The sequence below is a fragment of the Camelina sativa genome, chromosome 5 (genome assembly GCF_030686135.1).
Source record: "Camelina sativa cultivar CO46 ecotype springtype chromosome 5, ASM3068613v1".
In the NCBI taxonomy this organism is placed as follows: Eukaryota; Viridiplantae; Streptophyta; class Magnoliopsida; order Brassicales; family Brassicaceae; genus Camelina; species Camelina sativa.
In genome coordinates this window covers 9,239,138-9,257,726 of record NC_141884.1, presented here as the reverse complement: position 1 = coordinate 9,257,726, position 18,589 = coordinate 9,239,138, and the positions used below count along the sequence as shown (strand labels likewise).

General features: G+C 37.0%; 4 protein-coding genes and 1 pseudogene across 6 annotated transcripts; 3 read left to right on the top strand and 2 right to left on the bottom strand.

The window, feature by feature from the left end:
• Positions 1-4: 4 nt before the first annotated feature.
• Positions 5-2,174, bottom strand: LOC104786322 (uncharacterized). Its single transcript, XM_010511692.3, has 7 exons — positions 1,846-2,174; positions 1,406-1,575; positions 1,078-1,154; positions 910-975; positions 744-818; positions 537-611; positions 5-409 (listed from the first exon to the last, which is right to left on the bottom strand). Exons 1-7 carry the CDS (start codon positions 1,995-1,997, stop codon positions 194-196), a joined length of 831 nt encoding a protein of 276 aa, XP_010509994.1. The 5' UTR covers positions 1,998-2,174; the 3' UTR covers positions 5-193.
• Positions 2,175-2,702: 528 nt separating this feature from the next.
• On the top strand, positions 2,703-7,699 carry LOC104786321 (cellulose synthase-like protein B2; annotated as a pseudogene). Its single transcript, XR_015558464.1, has 9 exons — positions 2,703-3,565; positions 3,735-4,053; positions 4,216-4,341; positions 4,511-4,650; positions 5,737-5,937; positions 6,037-6,172; positions 6,378-6,558; positions 6,690-7,042; positions 7,132-7,699. The product of XR_015558464.1 is annotated as a cellulose synthase-like protein B2 (transcript).
• A 3,433-nt stretch (positions 7,700-11,132) lies between these two features.
• LOC104786318 (uncharacterized) lies at positions 11,133-13,320 on the top strand. Its single transcript, XM_010511690.2, has one exon. The coding sequence runs from the start codon at positions 11,167-11,169 to the stop codon at positions 13,045-13,047; it is 1,881 nt and encodes a 626-aa protein (XP_010509992.2). The 5' UTR covers positions 11,133-11,166; the 3' UTR covers positions 13,048-13,320.
• On the bottom strand, positions 13,254-17,427 carry LOC104786320 (uncharacterized). 2 transcript variants are annotated; one of them, XR_767474.3, is made up of 17 exons: positions 17,189-17,412; positions 16,683-16,800; positions 16,414-16,601; positions 16,219-16,326; positions 16,070-16,134; positions 15,849-15,954; positions 15,673-15,756; positions 15,353-15,499; positions 15,131-15,259; positions 14,992-15,059; positions 14,794-14,891; positions 14,610-14,694; positions 14,430-14,497; positions 14,231-14,344; positions 14,024-14,146; positions 13,810-13,901; positions 13,254-13,687 (listed from the first exon to the last, which is right to left on the bottom strand). XR_767474.3 is itself a non-coding variant. In XM_010511691.3 (17 exons), the coding sequence occupies exons 1-17, from the start codon at positions 17,321-17,323 to the stop codon at positions 13,591-13,593; spliced, it is 1,761 nt and encodes a 586-aa protein (XP_010509993.2). In that variant the 5' UTR covers positions 17,324-17,427; the 3' UTR covers positions 13,254-13,590. The 2 variants fall into 2 exon arrangements, 1 of the variants encoding a protein (XP_010509993.2); XM_010511691.3 differs by having other exon boundaries at positions 14,794-14,827; positions 17,189-17,427.
• Positions 17,428-17,549: 122 nt separating this feature from the next.
• On the top strand, positions 17,550-18,502 carry LOC104786317 (uncharacterized). The gene is made up of 2 exons (XM_010511689.3): positions 17,550-17,642; positions 17,968-18,502. Exon 2 carries the CDS (start codon positions 17,976-17,978, stop codon positions 18,393-18,395), a length of 420 nt encoding a protein of 139 aa, XP_010509991.1. The 5' UTR covers positions 17,550-17,642; positions 17,968-17,975; the 3' UTR covers positions 18,396-18,502.
• Positions 18,503-18,589: the final 87 nt, after the last annotated feature.

Here is an 18,589-nt window from a genome sequence, read left to right as displayed (position 1 = left end):
TCAATCAAAGAAGATAAGAAACTCATAAAAGTAATCTAGAGAGTTAATACATCTGTAGAGAGATCAGCTTTGAGAAGCCATGTCAAAAACATATTTGATATTTTTTTCAGTCAAAGAGCACAACTCTCTCTTATGAATAAAACCATGGATCAGAGTACTGTGTGTTTTTAGACTGCTTTTGCTGGTTTCACTTTCACATGTTAGGATGTCCGAAACCTCCAGGTGGTGGCATAGGCCTGAAACCATTATTAGCCATTGGAGGTGGTGGCGGTGGTAGCGCACCAGATGGGGGAGGTGGTGGCGGTTGGCCTTGAGGCGGTGGCGGCGGTGGTGGTGGAAGACCGTTGGCTCCAACAGCCGACTGAGGCTTGATTGGTTCTGGCTTGGTAGGTTTGAAATACACCTGCAGCTGTTTTATTATTACAAAGTTTCTTTGTCAGCACTTTTGATTAATCCAAACACAAAACTTATTCAATCTCAGAGGAAGAACAAACGAAGCTATGGGTTTGTGAGAATTATGATAAACAAGCACTTACAGTAAACATCTTGGAGTCTGGATCCCAGTGAGAGAAAAACTTTGGGGTTGATTTATCAACCTCTGTGCTAGGAACCTGAAACCAATGTGAAACACAACCATCAACATCAGCAAACAAGTCGACTAAGATATGATATCTTGAGCTACTAGAGCTAGCCCAGATGACTTGTAGAATGTAAAATATATCACAAGTAAAAAAGAAACATACCTTGAAAGCTATGATTTCATATGGTTCAGCTGCAAACAGGAGGTATTGATATCTCTTGTCATAAGGTTGAACTTTCTGCACACACAAAAAAAAAAACATATTCAGAATGGAACGCCAGTGAAGGAAAGGTAACATGACACATAGCCTAAGGAGTTGTAACACCCACCTGCTCATAAGATGACATGAAACGATGTCTTGGCTTTAAGTTATCCTCTATCTCAGGATATTCAATCTGTAAAACAAAGTTGACGAGAGAAAAGAAACAGTGAGATTCACTCTAGATAAGTCTCTAATGATGATAAATGAAGTTTAACAATAACACTAAGATGCTTACCTGGAACAGAAGAGATCTTTGTTGCAGCTCGGGATCGTACTGCTTCGTAACCCGGTACCCTGGTCTACCAATTTTAACTGCATGACCATACATAAAAATGGAGTTACTAACAGAACCTTTAAAGCAATCAATTACGCAAAACCTATGTACTCAATAGCAAAGACATACAATCCTGCAATTACATAACCCCCTTAATATAATAAATGATTTCTAGACCAATCACTTTACCATCATATCCAATTCCAGGCCTAGGCAGATTTTAGCATACACAACGAGAATATTACTCTGTTTATAGAAAAAGTAAATCAAAGATAAAATAACTTAATACCTGTTTTGCGAACTGAGACTTTACGCTTGAGTGGCTGCGGCTGAGTAGGAGCTTCCTTAGCTTCCCGAGCAGCTCTCTTTGCCAAGTTGGTCTGATGCCTCTTACCTTGAGTATGCGCCAAATAGTTTCCTTCGTTGTTATGTAGCGTTAGACATAGTTTACACTCATAGCTTCACAACATAAGACAAACCCAAAGAGAACAAATCAGTGACATCTATAAAACCCTAATTTAAAAAACACCAATCAAATCAAACACCAGAACTACAAATGGATAGACACTAGCAAATACATATATCAGAACAAGAATGTAGATGAACTGCCAAATTCATATTAGCAAATTCTTAATTTCTTAGTTAACCATCGACGAAATGAATCATGCAAATACATCTATGCGCGGGGCATACATAAACACAAGGAACATATACATAGAAACGTCGTACCTTCCAAGATGATTTCGCATGAAATAGGGATCTTTAGCGAGGTCAATGGTTTCAAGAGCAAGACGACGGAGACGCTCACGGCGATCTATAGCCTCGTTTTGGCCAGAGGCGGCGCCTCCACTTCCAGGCTTCGAACCCCATTCTCTATCCATAGCTTTCTATTACTTCAATTTACTTTCACGCTCGCTCCCAAAATCCTCGCTATCTCTAGCTCTCTCTCTCTCTCGATTGCTGAGACTGAGAGAATCCTCGGGAATTGGCTATTCCGGAGATTTGGTTCGCTACTACATAGAATGGAGATGGATCGAAGGGTGGGCGGTTCATCAGAGACCCTGTTGTGGGCTGATGAGACAAGTTTTAAGCCCAATATTCCGGCCCATTTCTGCTTTTATATTAAACAAAAAATTGTGATGCTTTTGACTTTTTTTTTTTCCTAAAAACGAAACTCCATTGACCATTTTAAGAACAAAAAAGAAAAAAATTATCGCTAATTTCCAGTTTTGATTATATGGAGGATTGTTGGTGTTGGGTTTCGTCGACCTAAGGCCCGTTAGTAAAATCCGTTAAGCTTTGGGTCAGAAGGAGTAATAGTGGGCCTGTAATAGATCCAGGAAGAAGAATTCATTTAGGAGGGATGCCGAGTCAAGCGCATGAAAAGATCCTGGGATACGTTGAGAAAATCGTGGAGAGACGGGGCGAGATCGCCGGAGGAGATCCGGAGATTGACGTTAGGTCTTGTTAGTATAAATGTCTCACTATGGGTTAAGAGTAAGGTACTTTTAACTTTTTTAACAAAAAACATCAATACAAATCCAGTTCGTCATTCCTTCATTGTTCTTGTCGATTTCCACCGAAAGGCTGTCCCCAGACTTTCCTAGTAAACTAGTAAATTAAAATTGTGGTTTCTCACACCTACAAGGATGGAGATTAGTATAAGAATGCCAAACAAACAGAGGGAATATATTATTGATATATACCATTGTAATCCTCATCTTTCTAAGAACCTTAGTTTACATTGGTCATTACATGCATGACCTTTTAGAATTCTCATGAGACATAATCTTGGACTTCTTATGGATACTATAATAAAATCTATAGTAATTTCTCCTTCTTCCTTATGCAGACCGTTAGACATAGTTTACACTCAAATAAATATCATCTCCTTAAAAATCCAGCTAATGTATATTACAATAGGAGGAGTATATATGCCTCTCTCATACGTAGTCCAGTTACTACGTTTCTCCTTAACGTGATACTTTGACTTTTAGGTTTCTTGTTCTCGTGCCATTCCCGGAGGTGAGAACTGAGAAGCTTCCCTTCTTATAGGGAATCATCATTAACTCTTACAACATTAATACAAGCATTCATAGACGTGAAGAAGGACCTAGCTAGACACCTAGACCTAGTTATTATAGCTTTCGAAACATATATCCAAAAACCACAAGAAAGCTCCTTCCATGGCGGATTCAAGCTATTCTCTTCCTCCTCTTTGCGAAAGGATCTCATACAAAAGCTATTTTCTAAGAGCTGTGTATGTCACGATTCTTGGCCTTTTCTTGTCTCTTCTCTTGCACCGAATCCAACATATGGGAGAAAATGACAACGTTTGGCTCGTGGCTTTCCTTTGTGAATCTTGTTTCTCATTTGTATGTCTGCTTATGACCTGCCTAAAATGGACTCCTGCTGAAACTAAACCTTATCCAGATAGACTTGATGAAAGGTACGTACCGTTTTCATTTACGCACATTTATACATAAATAAAATGATTATTATTAAATTACTAAATTTATATAAATCCTAGCTAGCTACCTTTGTATATATGCTATCTTTACTGTGTATGCTATCTTTATATTTCATTGAATTGGTCTATGAATTATTGTAATTTTAAGGGTTCATGACCTTCCTTCGGTAGATATCTTTGTGCCCACGGCAGATCATGATCGGGAGCCGCCAATTATGGTTGTGAACACCGTGCTTTCCCTGTTAGCTGTAAATTATCCGGCGAATAAACTAGCTTGCTATGTGTCGGACGATGGAGGCTCACCTCTCACTTACTTCTCTCTCAAGGAAGCTTCGAAGTTCGCCAAGATTTGGGTACCTTTCTGCAAGAAATACAACGTTAAAGTTAGAGCTCCATTTCGATATTTCTTGAACCCTCTAGCCGCAACAGATGGTTCTGAATTCAGTAAAGACTGGAAAATGACGAAGGTACAGTATAGGGTTTGCTTGAACAAAAATTCAACTATAATAAACACAATCATGAATTTGAGTTTAACAAAATTGAGAAGAAAATATCAAGATTTGCTCTTTGTTAATTTTTCGTATTATTGAGAATTATCTTTGAAATAGTGGTTTGTATTAATATAAAAGCCGGAGTATGAGAAGTTATGCCGAATAGTGGAAGATGCCACCAGAGATTCCCATTGGTTGTATGCGGAACATGACTTTGAAGCTTTCTCGAACACAGAACCAAATGATCATTCAACTATAGTTAAGGTATGTCTACAGTAATCTAAGTAAAGATTATAATCTCTAACTATAGTTATGCACATGTGACGAAAAAAAAAAAGAGAGTCAACTATACGTACCAATTATACGGAAACGTGTTATTTGTGTGAGTATGCACATATATCATCATTTTTAAGTTGTGTAAATTCATGTGAAGGTGGTGTGGGAGAACGAGGGAGGTGTAGGAGACGAGGGAGGTGTAGGAGACGAGAAAGAAGTCCCTCATTTTGTATACCTTTCAAGAGAAAAAGACCAAATTATGTTCATCACCATAAATGTGGAGCCATGAACTTTCTGGTTAATGAATTTTCTCACTATCCCTCTTTGTCTCCTATTAAGTTGTGTCCGTCCGATAAGAATAGATCATTACAATATTGGTTAATATTAAAGATTAGTTTTCATTAAATATAATTTTGATCGTAATGATTTAGATTCGTCCATCTTATTATTATTATTTTTCCGATGAAACTGTGACAACCCGTCCTATGGACCCCACTAGCTTCACTGCTAGCCGCCCCAATGGACTGTTTGTGGACCCCACTAGCCCACCGCTAGCCGGCCCAACGGAACCTAAGCTGGCCCTGCAGGGCATCGATCCTAACCCATCACTGTGGATATCCAAATCCACCAGTAGGTTATTGGTGGCAACTTGTCCTGTGGGAAGGTTGTTAAAGGGTGAGGACCAGGGTTCGAGGGACATCTGGCGCACCAATAACCTACTTGTGGATTTGGATATCCACATTGATGGGTTAGGATCGATGCCCTGCAGGGCCAGCTTGGGGTCCGTTGGGACGGCTAGCAGTGGGCTAGCAGGGTCCACAGACGGTCTGTTGGGGCAGCTAGCGGTGGGCTAGTGGGGTCCGCGGGACGGGTTATCACATAAAAATCGATCAATTGGTGGCAACTTGTCCTGTGGAAAGGTTGTTAAAGGGTGGGGACCAGGGTTCGAGGAATGCCTGGTGCACCAATAACCTATTGTGGATTTGGATGAATAGTTCCATTTACCCAGTGAGAGGGTTAGGATCGATGCCCTGCAGGGCTAGCTTGGGGTCCGTTTGGGCGGCTAGCAGTGAGGCTAGTGGGCTAGCAGTGAGGCTAGTGGGGTCCACAGGACGGGTTGTTACAGAAACAATAACAAATCTGACATTAGCAGGAGTAAGAGATTCGTTAAAAGTATGGTTTCTCTTATTACTGTATTACTAATGTGATATGGATGTAATTGTTGAACTGAAAGGGTAGCTAGACATGCATGCATTATATATATCTTATGAATTATGATTATGAGTAGTTTGAGAATTGAAATATCATATATGAGAAGCCATATTGAAAACTATCAATTGATTGTAGATCTTACTTTCTTGTTGTTATTACACTAATAAACAGGCAAGGGTTTCAGGGTTGATGACAAACGCACCATACATATTGAACGTAGACTGCGACATGTTTGCCAATGAAGCAGATGTAGTACGACAAGCAATGTGTAGATTTCTGCAAAAATCATTGAATCCAAACCATTGTGCTTTTGTCCAATTCCCTCAAGACTTCTATGATTCTAACACCGACCAACTCACCGTCTTACAATCAGTGCGACTTCTCTTTTTAGTCTTCTTATATATATGATGTTAATAAATTCAATGTTATAATTGATCGATCTTTTCTTTCTTTTTCTCATGTTGAAATTAGTATTTAGTACGAGGTATTGCGGGCATCCAAGGACCCATGTACATCGGCACAGGATGCTTCCACACTAGAAGAGCTATGTACGGTTTATCTCCTGACGATTTAGATGACGATGGAAGTCTTTCTTCGTTTGCTACAAGTATGTGTTAGACAATTCATAAAGACATTTTCATATATTACTTCAAAAGCAACATCGAAAACATTTCATTTCTATATTAACTAAAAACCAACTTTGTATCGTATCGTCTCATGATTATTTATATATACTGTTTCTTTTACTTAACTCTAATAATGAAAAACATACTAATTTTTTTATTCTACTCTTCTTCTGTTATTTCATTGAGGGGAGCTTTTGGCTGAGGATAGTTTAGCAAGAGGGTTTGGAAATTCTAAAGAGATGATGAAATCGGTGGTCGATGCATTGCAAAGAAAATCAAAGCCCCAAATTACACTTACAAACTCAATAGACACAGCTCAAGAAGTGGGCCATTGTCACTACGAGTACCAAACCAGCTGGGGGAAAACATTAATCCCCTTCTCAAATTAATCTTCATAGTTTAAAATAAAATATAAAACATTTTTATAAATTTTCAGAATTTTTTTAGACCTTTACTCAAAAGTTATAATAATGTGTTTTTCTTATATATAACTTTGCAGATTGGTTGGTTATATGATTCAGTGGCAGAAGATATAAACACGAGTATTGGAATCCATTCGAGAGGCTGGACTAGCTCATACATTTCTCCGGATTCACCTGCATTTCTTGGATCTACGCCACCGGGAGGACCAGATCGAGGCAATGCTCCAGCAGCGCCGATGGGCGACAGGATGGATTGAAGTCCTTTTCAACAAACAAAGTCCGTTGCTAGGAATGTTTCGGCGTAAAATAAGATTCCGACAGCGATTAGCTTATCTTTGTGTTATTGTTTGTCTAAGGTCAATCCCTGAGCTTTTTTACTGTCTCTTGCCTGCTTATTGCCTACTCCACAACTCTGCCTTGTTCCCCAAGGTACATGCATAATGGGGTTTTATATATGTTCATATGATTAATTTGGGATTTTAAAATGTTGTTATACTTTTTTTGCTGTGTTGATTCAGGGACTTTATCTAGGCATAACAATCACACTTGTTGGGATGCACTGTGTCTACACTCTATGGGAATTTATGAGCCTTGGTTATTCCGTACGATCGTGGTTTGTCTCCCAATCACTATGGAGAATAATAGCCACTAGTTTCTGGTTATTTAGCATCATTGATATCATACTCAAGCTTCTAGGAATATCGAAAACGGTGTTCTTTATAACAAAAAAAACTTTGCCAGAGACTAGATGTGGACCAGCTCAAGGAGAAGATGATGGTCCAAACTCGGGTAAATTTGAATTTGATGGCTCACTCTATTTCTTTATTTGTGTTCGATGCGACTAAAACAGTCGGGTTGTAGTCACGGAGGAGGTGGTTTGGGTTTGGCAGAGGCTTGTGGATGTATTTTGGTGGTTACGTTGTTCCTTCCATTTCTAAAAGGTTTGTTTACAAAGGGAAAATATGGCATCCCATTGTCCACTCTTTGTAAAGCTGCCTTTTTAGCTGTTTTATTTGTTGTTTTCTCTATGGGAAAGTGATGTGGGTGTTATTGTACATATCAATTTGAATACAATCCTTTAAAACATTCTCATTAGTCATACATACATGTGTAAATCCACACAGCATTTAACATATCATTTGTTCTGTTCTAAATCTTTAACTGTTTTTTTTCGGAAACAAATTTTTCAACCAAAAAAACAAAAATTGTCTAGTTCAGAATCATCATGGTGGGGTGCAGAATTTATAATTCTAAATATTAAAAGTGGGGTTAATAGGAGGGATTAATATTAAAATATTACTATCAATGAATATTTTTTCTTACATACACTAATTGGGTTTGACTTCAGATTTTTAATTTGTTATTATTATTCTTCTTACAAGTAACTTTTATCTTTCTTGTTCCGTTTTCTTCATGGAATATCTTTCACACAACGTAGTGCAGCTATTCAAATTGTTTAATCATTTTGTATATGCATGATTTTCATTCAAAGCAATCAATTACCCAACATTACATTATCCGAAAGGTATTTTTACCAGTTAGTTATTTCAAAGTACTTTTAGAGCCTTTCTCACTAAGAAAGAAAATTAAGAAAGAAAAACCATGATAATGAAAAATGTTCTTCTTTTGATAATTTTCTGTCTTTCACTATATATTACATTAAATTTATAACTTCTTTACTTACTGTTTCTTCGTTTTATTTTTTTTATTACCCATACCTACTATATTCCCAATTTTATATCCGAATTAAGACTATAAAACATGATAATTTTGCTGTTTGATATTTCTTGATTTCAAAATTTGAACTACTGCATATCGAAAAAGGATAAAATCAATGCTCACCTCAATTTTAGCCGGGATGGTCACCACACTATATTTGCTACATTCCCCCACACTGAAAAGCTTCACAAATTTTCATACAATTGTACTTGTTAACTTATATTTCAGGCAAAAGGACTTGTCACATAAAATACAAAACAGTTCGTTGGCAAACAAAGATAATGCAGTTGTGGTTTTTTGAACAACCACGTTTTCATCCCTCCATACCAAATTCACACACACACTGATAAATAGGCTCAAACAGAATCCGTTAAACCGGTGAATAGACAGACAACAACACTAAACTCTGTTCGTCTAAAGTTGGAAATCTGAACTCAATGTTAAAAACAATAGAACATGTACATGCTCATCAGTCATCAGTTATTTTCAGCAATATGTCTGAAATAACTAAATATTCTAAACGTTACAATACAACACAATGGTTTTGAGTACACAACTTTATAAATTGCCCAACTAGGTATAAAACAGAATTATAAGATAGGGATACCAGCCTAATCCGAAGTTTTAAACAAATTGACAACGTACGGTATTATAATTTATACACTATGAACTCGTTGGGATTTAAATAGTGTGCTGAGCGAAGAAAAATAGTTATTACAATAAAATTATACAGTACTATTTTTACTACGGTAATTTAAAAAATGATGTAGAAAATAATGGGGGAGACTTTTATGAAGTGGACCATCCATGTCCGCACATGAATAACGCAACAAATACAACACCATATGGAAGTTTGTGCATCCATTAAATTCTCATAGTCACAACATCTCTCTTCATAAAGTTTATTTCCTTCACCTTTTTCTTGTAAGGTTTGTTGTAATTTCCTCACCCTTTTTGTAAGAAAAACAAGATGAAAACAACTACTCAAAGAGAAAAACAAAAGAAGAAGAGAATGCGTCGGTTTAGTCTTGTTTTGTTCTTTGTTCTTCTCTTCGTTCTCGTTTTTGCTTCAAGAATCCATGCTGTTGGAAGACGAAAGTTTGCATCCGGACCTTCTAGAAGAGGCAGAGGTTTTCTCCCCTCTTATGCCACACGTGTCATCGGCGCCGGAGAAATCACACCGGAAAAAAGAAAGATCCCGACGGGTTCAAACCCTTTACACAACAAGCGATAGGTTTATACTAAGTTTGTTCGCCGGAGCAACAGATAATTATTTACCTTTTATCTCTTTTTCTTTTCTCTCCCTCTCCTTGTTTTATAAACTGGAGAAGATATGTGAAATGTATATATGTACCCTAATATGATATATTCCCATGTGACGTACGTAGTGCTGATTTAGAAGTTTTTAAAAAATATTTTTGAAGTTGGGGTATGCATAATTTTGACAATTCAGATAAATTGGAATTAGTTATGAGTTTGATGGGGTTTCATTTTTTTCTTTCGACAAAGGGGTTTCAAGTATGATGAGTATGAAGTTATGTAAATGATATACATACTATATATGGTCTTTTTGTTTAATCCTAACACTCTATGGTTCGAGCATATCAAGCACAGATGGGAGAAGTTAAAGGGATATATAGTTAATCGGATTAGAACATGAAGTCAGTTACTATTTATATGTTTAGAAATATGATTTATTCGTTTGTTCTAAGTACCTAAAATTGAGGGTTAATTTAAAGACTATTAAAATTATTTCATCTACTATTCTACTTGACGATAGCAAAGTTTAAATGGATGTATGAGGTTTGATATAATAGTAGTAGCTGAATCCGCAGGCTATGCCCTAGCATGTTATGAGTTAATCTCTCCTCTGCAATCACGATAAAAAAAAAAAAGAAAAGATTTTTCCATTATTATCTGATCATTAGTTAACATTTAGATGGTGGGCAAGATGGATGTATTGCTAAACAAGCTTAATTATTATGGGAAAAAAGTTTTAAAAGATAATCATTGATATGGGTTGATGTTGAAAATTATGGTTTAATGATTTGGTTTATGGTTGATGGTGAAAAATGGTTCTATATGAACAGAATATTCTAACCCACAATGCTGAAGATTCAAGATTTTTCTTTGTAAGAAAATCTAAATAGCGTACATATGTATTTTAGTTTAACATGAGATTTAAGTAAAAACCTAGAGATCTGGTTATATCTCATATATGGAAAAAATGACCAACATTTTTTTGCTCCTAACTATATATTTCCATCACTATACTTCAATAATTTTTTTTATAGTGTTTTGAGCATGCGCGCATTTGTTTATTCTTTGCAATAAGGAAGACCAACTTTGATCAACAAAATAATTATGCAGTTGAAAATTGAAAAAAGGTATAGTTGTTGTTTTCTTGATATCAATTATGTCATAAGACATTTCTAATCCCATAAAGCCAACTCAAAGTCGTATTCGTATGTATCCATGATATATTTATACGCATCTTACAAGTTACAAACAAAAAGTACATTTTATGAGTTTCATACTATAATATAAGTGATGGATCACACTTCAAAAGTTCAAGGATCTATGTCAGAGAACAGAAATTTGAATCGTCAAAAAAAAAAAAAAGAACAGAAATTTGAATTTTTTTTAATTTATATATAATTTTGTAATGACCTCAAAAAGTTAAAACTAACGAAAAACTTTTTAAGTAAAAAAATTGAGAAAAAATAAAATTAGAGCACAGTAACAGTAAAAAAATCAAAGAGTCAGCTATATATAATGGATGTGGCATTGTTAAGGGAAGTGAAGAGAAGAAGAGTTAAAAAGAGTTTTGAATCATGAACAAAGAAGTAAGAACTATGTCTTCTCACAAACTCTCACGACTCTTCAACATTGTAACACAGAATCAGAAATCTCCGGTTTTGATCTCAGACGAAGAAGCAGCCAGAAGAATCGCGGCGTACCTAGCGGAGAAACCAAACATCGGAAAACTTCAATCGAATCCATCACTTCTCTTCAATTTGAATCCAAACGTAACCCGTCTCGTTCTCTCTGAACCTACTCTACCAACTCAATCATGCGTCGATTTCTTCAAGTATCTCCTCGGATTCGAATCCAATCTCAAACCCGATCTCACGGCGGTTGTGACTTTATCTCGCCGGTTATATTCTAACCGGAGGTTCAATGAGATGAGATGTTTATTGAAATCGGTTGTCACCGACGGGTTTTACGACCGCCCAGTTGAGGGTTTAGGATCAGCGATGGGTGACTGCGACGTTTCTGATGAAAAGTTTGGATTTTGGGAAACTTTTTTCGATTTGGTGTTTAGGGTTTATGTAGATAACGCAATGTTTGAAGAGGGTTTAAGGGTTTTTGATTACATGGTTAAAAAGGGTTTGAAGATTGACGAAAGATCCTGCATTGTTTTTTTGGTTGCGGCGAAGAAGCGCCGCGAAAGTGATCTCTGTTTGGACTTTTTCCGGCGAATGGTTGATTCTGGAGTGAAGATAACTGTTTACTCGTTGACGATTGTGGTTGAAGTGTTATGTAGAAGAGGTGAAGTTGAGAAGAGTAAGAAACTGGTTAAGGAGTTTTCTTGTAAAGGGATTAAACCTGAAGCTTATACTTACAATACTATTATCAATGCTTATGTGAAACAGAGAGACTTCTCTGGTGTAGAAAAGGTTTTGAAGGTGATGAAGAAGGAGGGTGTTGTGTATAATAAGGTTACTTATACGCTTTTGATGGAATTGAGTGTTAAGAATGGGAGAATGGTTGATGCGGAGAAGGTGTTTGATGAAATGCGTGAGAGAGGGATAGAATGTGATGTTCATGTGTATACGTCGATGATTAGTTGGTATTGCAGAAAAGGGAATGTGAAAAGAGCGTTTTTGTTGTTTGATGAATTGACGGAGAAGGGGCTTTTACCGAGTAGTTATACTTATGGGGCGCTTATTGATGGGGTGTGTAAAGTAGGGGAAATGGGTGCAGCTGAGATTTTGATGAATGAGATGCAAAGTAAAGGAGTTGATATCACTCAAGTGGTGTTTAATACGTTGATTAATGGGTATTGCAGGAAAGGGATGATTGATGAAGCGTTAACGATTTATGATGTGATGGAGAAGAAAGGTTTTGAAGCTGATGTTTTCACTTTGAATACGATTGCTAGCTGTTTGAATAGATTAAAAAGGTACGATGAGGCAAAGCAATGGCTGTTCAGAATGATGGAAGGTGGTGTGAGGCTTAGCACTGTTAGTTATACTAATTTGATGGATGTTTATTGCAAAGAAGGGAACGTTGAGGAGGCAAAGAGGCTATTTTTGGAGATGGGAAGCAAGGGAGTACAGCCCAACGCTATCACATACAATGTGATGATCTATGCGTACTGCAAGCAAGGGAAAATAAAGGAAGCCCGTAAACTAAGGGCTGACATGGAAGCAAAAGGGATGCATCCGGATTCATATACCTACACATCGCTCATACACGGGGAATGTATTGCTGATGATATAGATGAAGCAATGAGGCTATTTAGCGAGATGGGGTCGAAGGGTTTGGACCAGAATTCTGTAACATACACTGTGATGATCTCGGGTTTGTCCAAAACTGGAAAATCAGACGAAGCCTTTGGATTGTATGATGAGATGAAAAGGAAAGGGTATACTATAGATAATAAGGTTTATACTGCACTTGTTGGAAGTATGCATTCACCTGAGACTTAGAACAGGATTATCAAACTAAGATTCTGTATTGGCTGGTTAATTCTGAGATCTACCTGTTCGATGGTTGAAATCGACAACTTGAATCAGAACCTATTCATTTTTTGAAATTTTCTTGAGTTGGGATGGGAAATGTTTCAACCGTTGCTTTTGGGTATGTTCATTTGGCATCCACATGAATCAACCAAGCGACCATTAATCTTACGCTGTAAAGAAAACAAAGCTCGACGCTTTTGGTATATTATATTGAAATAAATTGTCTGTTCATACAACAAAGCCTTTGGAATATAGCCATATATGCATGAAAAGCTCAACTCTTAAGGACTGAGATGTTGATTCTGTGTATATAACCATATATGCATGAAAAGTTAGAGAAGCCAGACATTTATGAAGCTTGTGAAGTACTATGGACGATGATGTCTTCGAGAAGGATGATATGATGAACTTATAAATCTGAGATGGCACCAAAATGAGAAATTTTATACTTTCAAAAAGCTCAAAAGCCAGTGACGATGAGGGTATCATTCTTCAGAAATACGATCAGAATCACAACTCATAATCGAGGCCAGCTCCATATTTCCAGGCATCGAGACGTCTCTTCCATTCGAACTTCGTTTTTGAGGGAAGTCCTTCCAAAGACGGACTGAGAATACACAAAAAGATGAAGAAGGTTCAGGAAACACAACATCCATAATGTGGCAGAGTCATGGCAACAGAAGCAATAATTCATGCATAATTTCTTAAAGAGACTCAGGAATACTTCACCTTATTAATGGATCAATGTATGCCGAGAGGAGTGTATACAAGCCCAGCATGAAAAAATGAACAGACCAATCGAGCAGAACAGGTATCCCGACCTGAGGAGATCACCAAAGACGCGAGATTATGAGTAAACCGAGAGCAATCTCAATCTTTTATTTTCGTTTTCTGGGGTTTCTGGTTTAAAGATGTTACAACAGTTCTCGGAGGAATGTTGTACCTGTCTGAATATTGATGGAATGATCTGAGGTTTGGTCAGCATGACAAGGCCTAATGTCTTTGCTAGAGGACCAAACTGTATTATATCTTGAAGAAATGGTCTGAGAACTGGATCGCCCAATCTCTACAAGAGAAATATGAGACCATTAGAAGCGAAAGTTTGAAACTCTCATATTCGGTTTCTACAAAAGAGAAAGGTTTACTATACCTGCATGCAACTGAAATTAACATGGAGAAGCTCATTGGTGAAGGTAGGGGAAACATCGAGTTGTTGCTTTGCAGACATTGCTCTTTGAAACAGCCATGATGCGCTCAAGTTTGGCTGTCGTTACAAAAGACAAATGGCTTCAGTGAAGTTAATAGCAGGGAGAAAGATTATATAGCTGAGAACCACAAAGCTTTATTACCATATAAGGATTCAACTTTGATAAGCTGTCAGAGTCCAGAAGATCTCCATCTACTGCTTCATAGATTCCTTTTCAAAAGTTGAAGATTAAGATTGTCAGAAAATCTGAAGATTTTAGGACTATAGTCTGAAAGATTTCATGATATTGTATAATGTTCACGGATAGTGAGTTTATATATACCATTGGACAATCTTCCAAGGTGTCTGGTCAAACTTCCAAAACCTCCAAATGAAACAGGTGACTGAATGCCGCTAGCGTCACCGAACTGAGTAAATATTTTGTAAGAAAGTTTGATTATTTAGCTATCGAATTATCAAGCCGCAAACATTTCTTGGAAGCTTATATATGAATGAACAAAACCCACCTGTAAAACACGATCAAATGCCGCTGGCAACGGACTGGTGATAGTTCCAATCCAACAGGGTTAGATATGTCAGAATGCAGCAGTATTATTGTACAAAACTGGTAAACAGAATTATAATATCAATGATAGAATTTCGAACTTCCAGTTTTGATAGATAGAGATGCATGGCATCAAGAGAGTTTCATGTCAAGGTTATACCTATTTCTGTATGTAGGAAAGATTCCGTATACAACTCTCAGTATTTCCAATTCATCAAGAGAGACTCCCTGCGCCAACAGACATCAGGAAAAGAAAGAAAGAAACTTTATGAACGATGTGACATAAGATGGAAACTCACTTGGTATTTTGGCATCAACTTCCAGTATTCTTCGAGTAAATCCTCTAAACTCGGAGATGTTGATTGCGGTTCAGTATAAGTGAACATGTAAGTGGTGCGGTCTAATGGACCAGAGCCAGCTGGGAAGGCCTTCAAGCAACAATAAGCAGACTTATATTAAAGCCAATTCTTTGTCGTTATGTGAATTGTGTTAGGATGGGGAAAACAACAGATAGTTTTTACCTCCCAAAAGAGTTGTACATTAGAATCTGCAACTTTGGTCACCGATGAACTACTATATATAACGTCACTTGATGAGTTCTCCTTAAAGCCATGAGCACAAGATCCAACAACAAGACACATTCCATCTGGCTTTCTACCACGTTTAATCTTTTGTAGCAGAATACATAACAAGAGAAAGTATTATAATCAGTGATTTTGAGGAAGAAAAATCAGTGCAGATGCGGATGAGAAAAATGTCACTGGACAACACACTTTTTTATGACTATAGCTAATGCAAATGAAAATGTAAAACTAGATATGCTATTAGGCCAATATATGACCTGCTTCAGGATAGGAGAGAAATTTCCCATTGCATCGATGACCAGACGGGAAGATAATATGTCACCTTTAGAAAGTTGCATAACCTATCAATCAAAAATGTCAAACAATTCATATCAATAAGTTGAATCCTCTTCTTAGTTACAATATTTTTTGGAGAAAGGAACAAGCAACTCGCAGCTAAATCATCGTAGACGACAATGCTTGAGAGACTGCAGTCTTCTAAAATGACTCCACCAAGAGAAATGAAACGTTGCTTCACAGTTTCCACAAGTTTAGCTGGGCTGATTAAATATACAAAACGAAAAACTTAATCATCACTTTCAGAAGGTAAGCAGAACACAAGGGGATTTTTCTTTTCCTATGTATTAGCGAAGAACAAGAGGAGACAGAACTCACGAAACTCCAAGGTTAAGAATATCTTGAACCCATATATCACCAAGATTCTCGAATCCACATCTGTTCTGCATTTGTTCAAAATATTAACCTTAAGCATCATGGATTTTTAGTAGAGAATCAAGGCATTGCTTACTGGAACGAAGCTTTACCGGATTGAATTTAGCAGCAATTACTTCTTCGATCTCATCTTCTGTTAAAACTCCTACTTCAGTCAACTCCTTCATCTCTTTTCTTGAGATATTCCATTCTTGATCTCTCTAAAGCACCACAAACCAAAAAAAACATTAGCAAATAGAAAGCTCCTCCAAACACATCTCAACCACAACATTAGCTAGAATTCTTACCCCCTTGATCGCATTTCTCTCCACCACAGCAACTTTTAAACCCTTGGCACATAGAGCTGTGGCTAGGAATATCCCCAAAGTACCCCCACAAACCACTATGTCAAAGGTTCCAACGAGATTACTCCCCATAGCATAATCTTGAGAGAAACCAGATACCCTAGAAACAATTTTCTGAGTTTCTTGCGGTCCTGCAAGATGTTTTTGCATCACCAAGAGAATACATTCCTTTATAATCTGAATGGTAACAATTTGTTTGTTAATTATATTACCAGTTGGTTGAGTACATATGTTGGACCAAATATTGTCAAGTCTCTTCAAGGCATTGTAAGAATAAGCACCACCAGCACCTCCAGCTTCTCCACCAACTGAAATACCCTCCATTATCTTCTGCATATCGAAATGATTGAACTCATACTCAGCTAAAGACATATTATAATCCTGAAGTTATAAACATGCTTACGCAAACACTTAAAGGCTCTCAAGATTCACATACTACAAGAATTATAAGTTTTTTTTTTATCAATAAACTACGAAATTTAAGGTTACATCACAATGCAGACTGCAAAATTATCTCTATTTCCTTTAGGATCACTCCTGAGTTATAAAAAAAAAAAAAAATTATCTCTATTTCTGATAAAGTTCGCAACTTTTTTTCCAGAGGATGCGTAATTGAGAGGAATCGTTCATCAAGCAAGCAAATTTTGGAACACATTCAAGCTTTTGTTGCAAGAAATCTATAAAAATGTAAACTTCCAAATTAAAAGAGAGCTTTGACCTGTGTTCTAGAGGGAGCCACTTGTGTTTGAACGCACACTGTGGTCTTCGAAGCTCTCCCTCTTCCTCTGTTTGTCCGAGCTCTTGATACAGAACTAACGAACCCATTGAACTGCTGAATTTGCAGAACCACCATGACTCCTGAGTTCCTCCAAACAAAAAAAACTCGGAAATGCTATAAAACCCCACAACGGACTTTTTGATAAACGGAGAGAAAGATTGTGCAGTGTGACAGACAATGTGACACGTTAACAAAACAAAATTGAGCAAAACAAAAACATTTGGTCGAAATTTAAAATAAATCTAAATATTAGGGTTGTTTTTGTAAATTTTATTATATCTTGTTCTCTTTTTTTATTGATTCATCAAATTGGGATCGGATAAGCCTCTCTGGTTCAGGGTTTTAGGGTTTTTGAAGCGACAAGTTTTACTCACTCACTCTCACACTTCCGAAGGTAAGCTATTCGATTCCGATGCATTTAAATCGAAATTAACAACCTTTTTTTGTGGGATTATCTTCAATTTATATGTAGATTGGTTAGATCTTCGAATTGTGTGGGATTAAGGGTCTGGGATGTATATTTTTCAACTTTTCCATTCGAATTATCAAATGGTAATTTAGCTAATTTCTTGAACTGTGAGTTTATGTTACGTTTGTTGTGTCCTTTGATTCATAGTAAGCCTATTTCAAATTGGTTAGATGATAAAAGCCTTATGCTTTACAAGAATTCACATTTTTACACTAGACTTTAGAAATTCACTTTCTTTCTCTGTTTTCAGAAGCAGCCATGGCAAGTCTGATAATGACTACACCATTCCCAGGTTCTATCATTACATGTAAGAAAACAAACAACCTGTCTGTTCAGAGGGCCTTTAGGGTGACATCTATGCAGACAGAGAAACCATTGGAGGAGCTATACAATGTTAAAGTAGAGCGGAAAGTATCACAGAAACGGTTGGAGGAGCTCGGGGTTTCGAGATGGTCAGTTTGGAAGACAGGGAAATGCAAGTTGCCATGGGATTGGCAGGTGGATCAGTTGGTTTACATTGAAGAAGGAGAGGTTCGAGTTGTTCCCGAAGGAAGCAAGAGGTATATGCAGTTCTTAGCTGGAGATCTTGTTCGGTATCCTAAATGGTTGGAAGCGGATCTTTTCTTTAACGCTCCTTACAGTGAACGGTATTGTTTCAAGGCTTATGGTGATGATTGATTTCGACTTAAGACTTTTGAGTTTAGAGCCAAGAAACTTAACAGCTGTGTGTTGTTTGTAGCCTTGATGGATCTTTTTTGTTATAATATAAAAAAGCAAGTTCTGTTTTTGTTCTGCATTTTATTTGCAATGATTCATAAGTAAACAGAGGCAGCTTCAGGCATTTTTTTCAGAGATGGATGAAGGATAGAGAT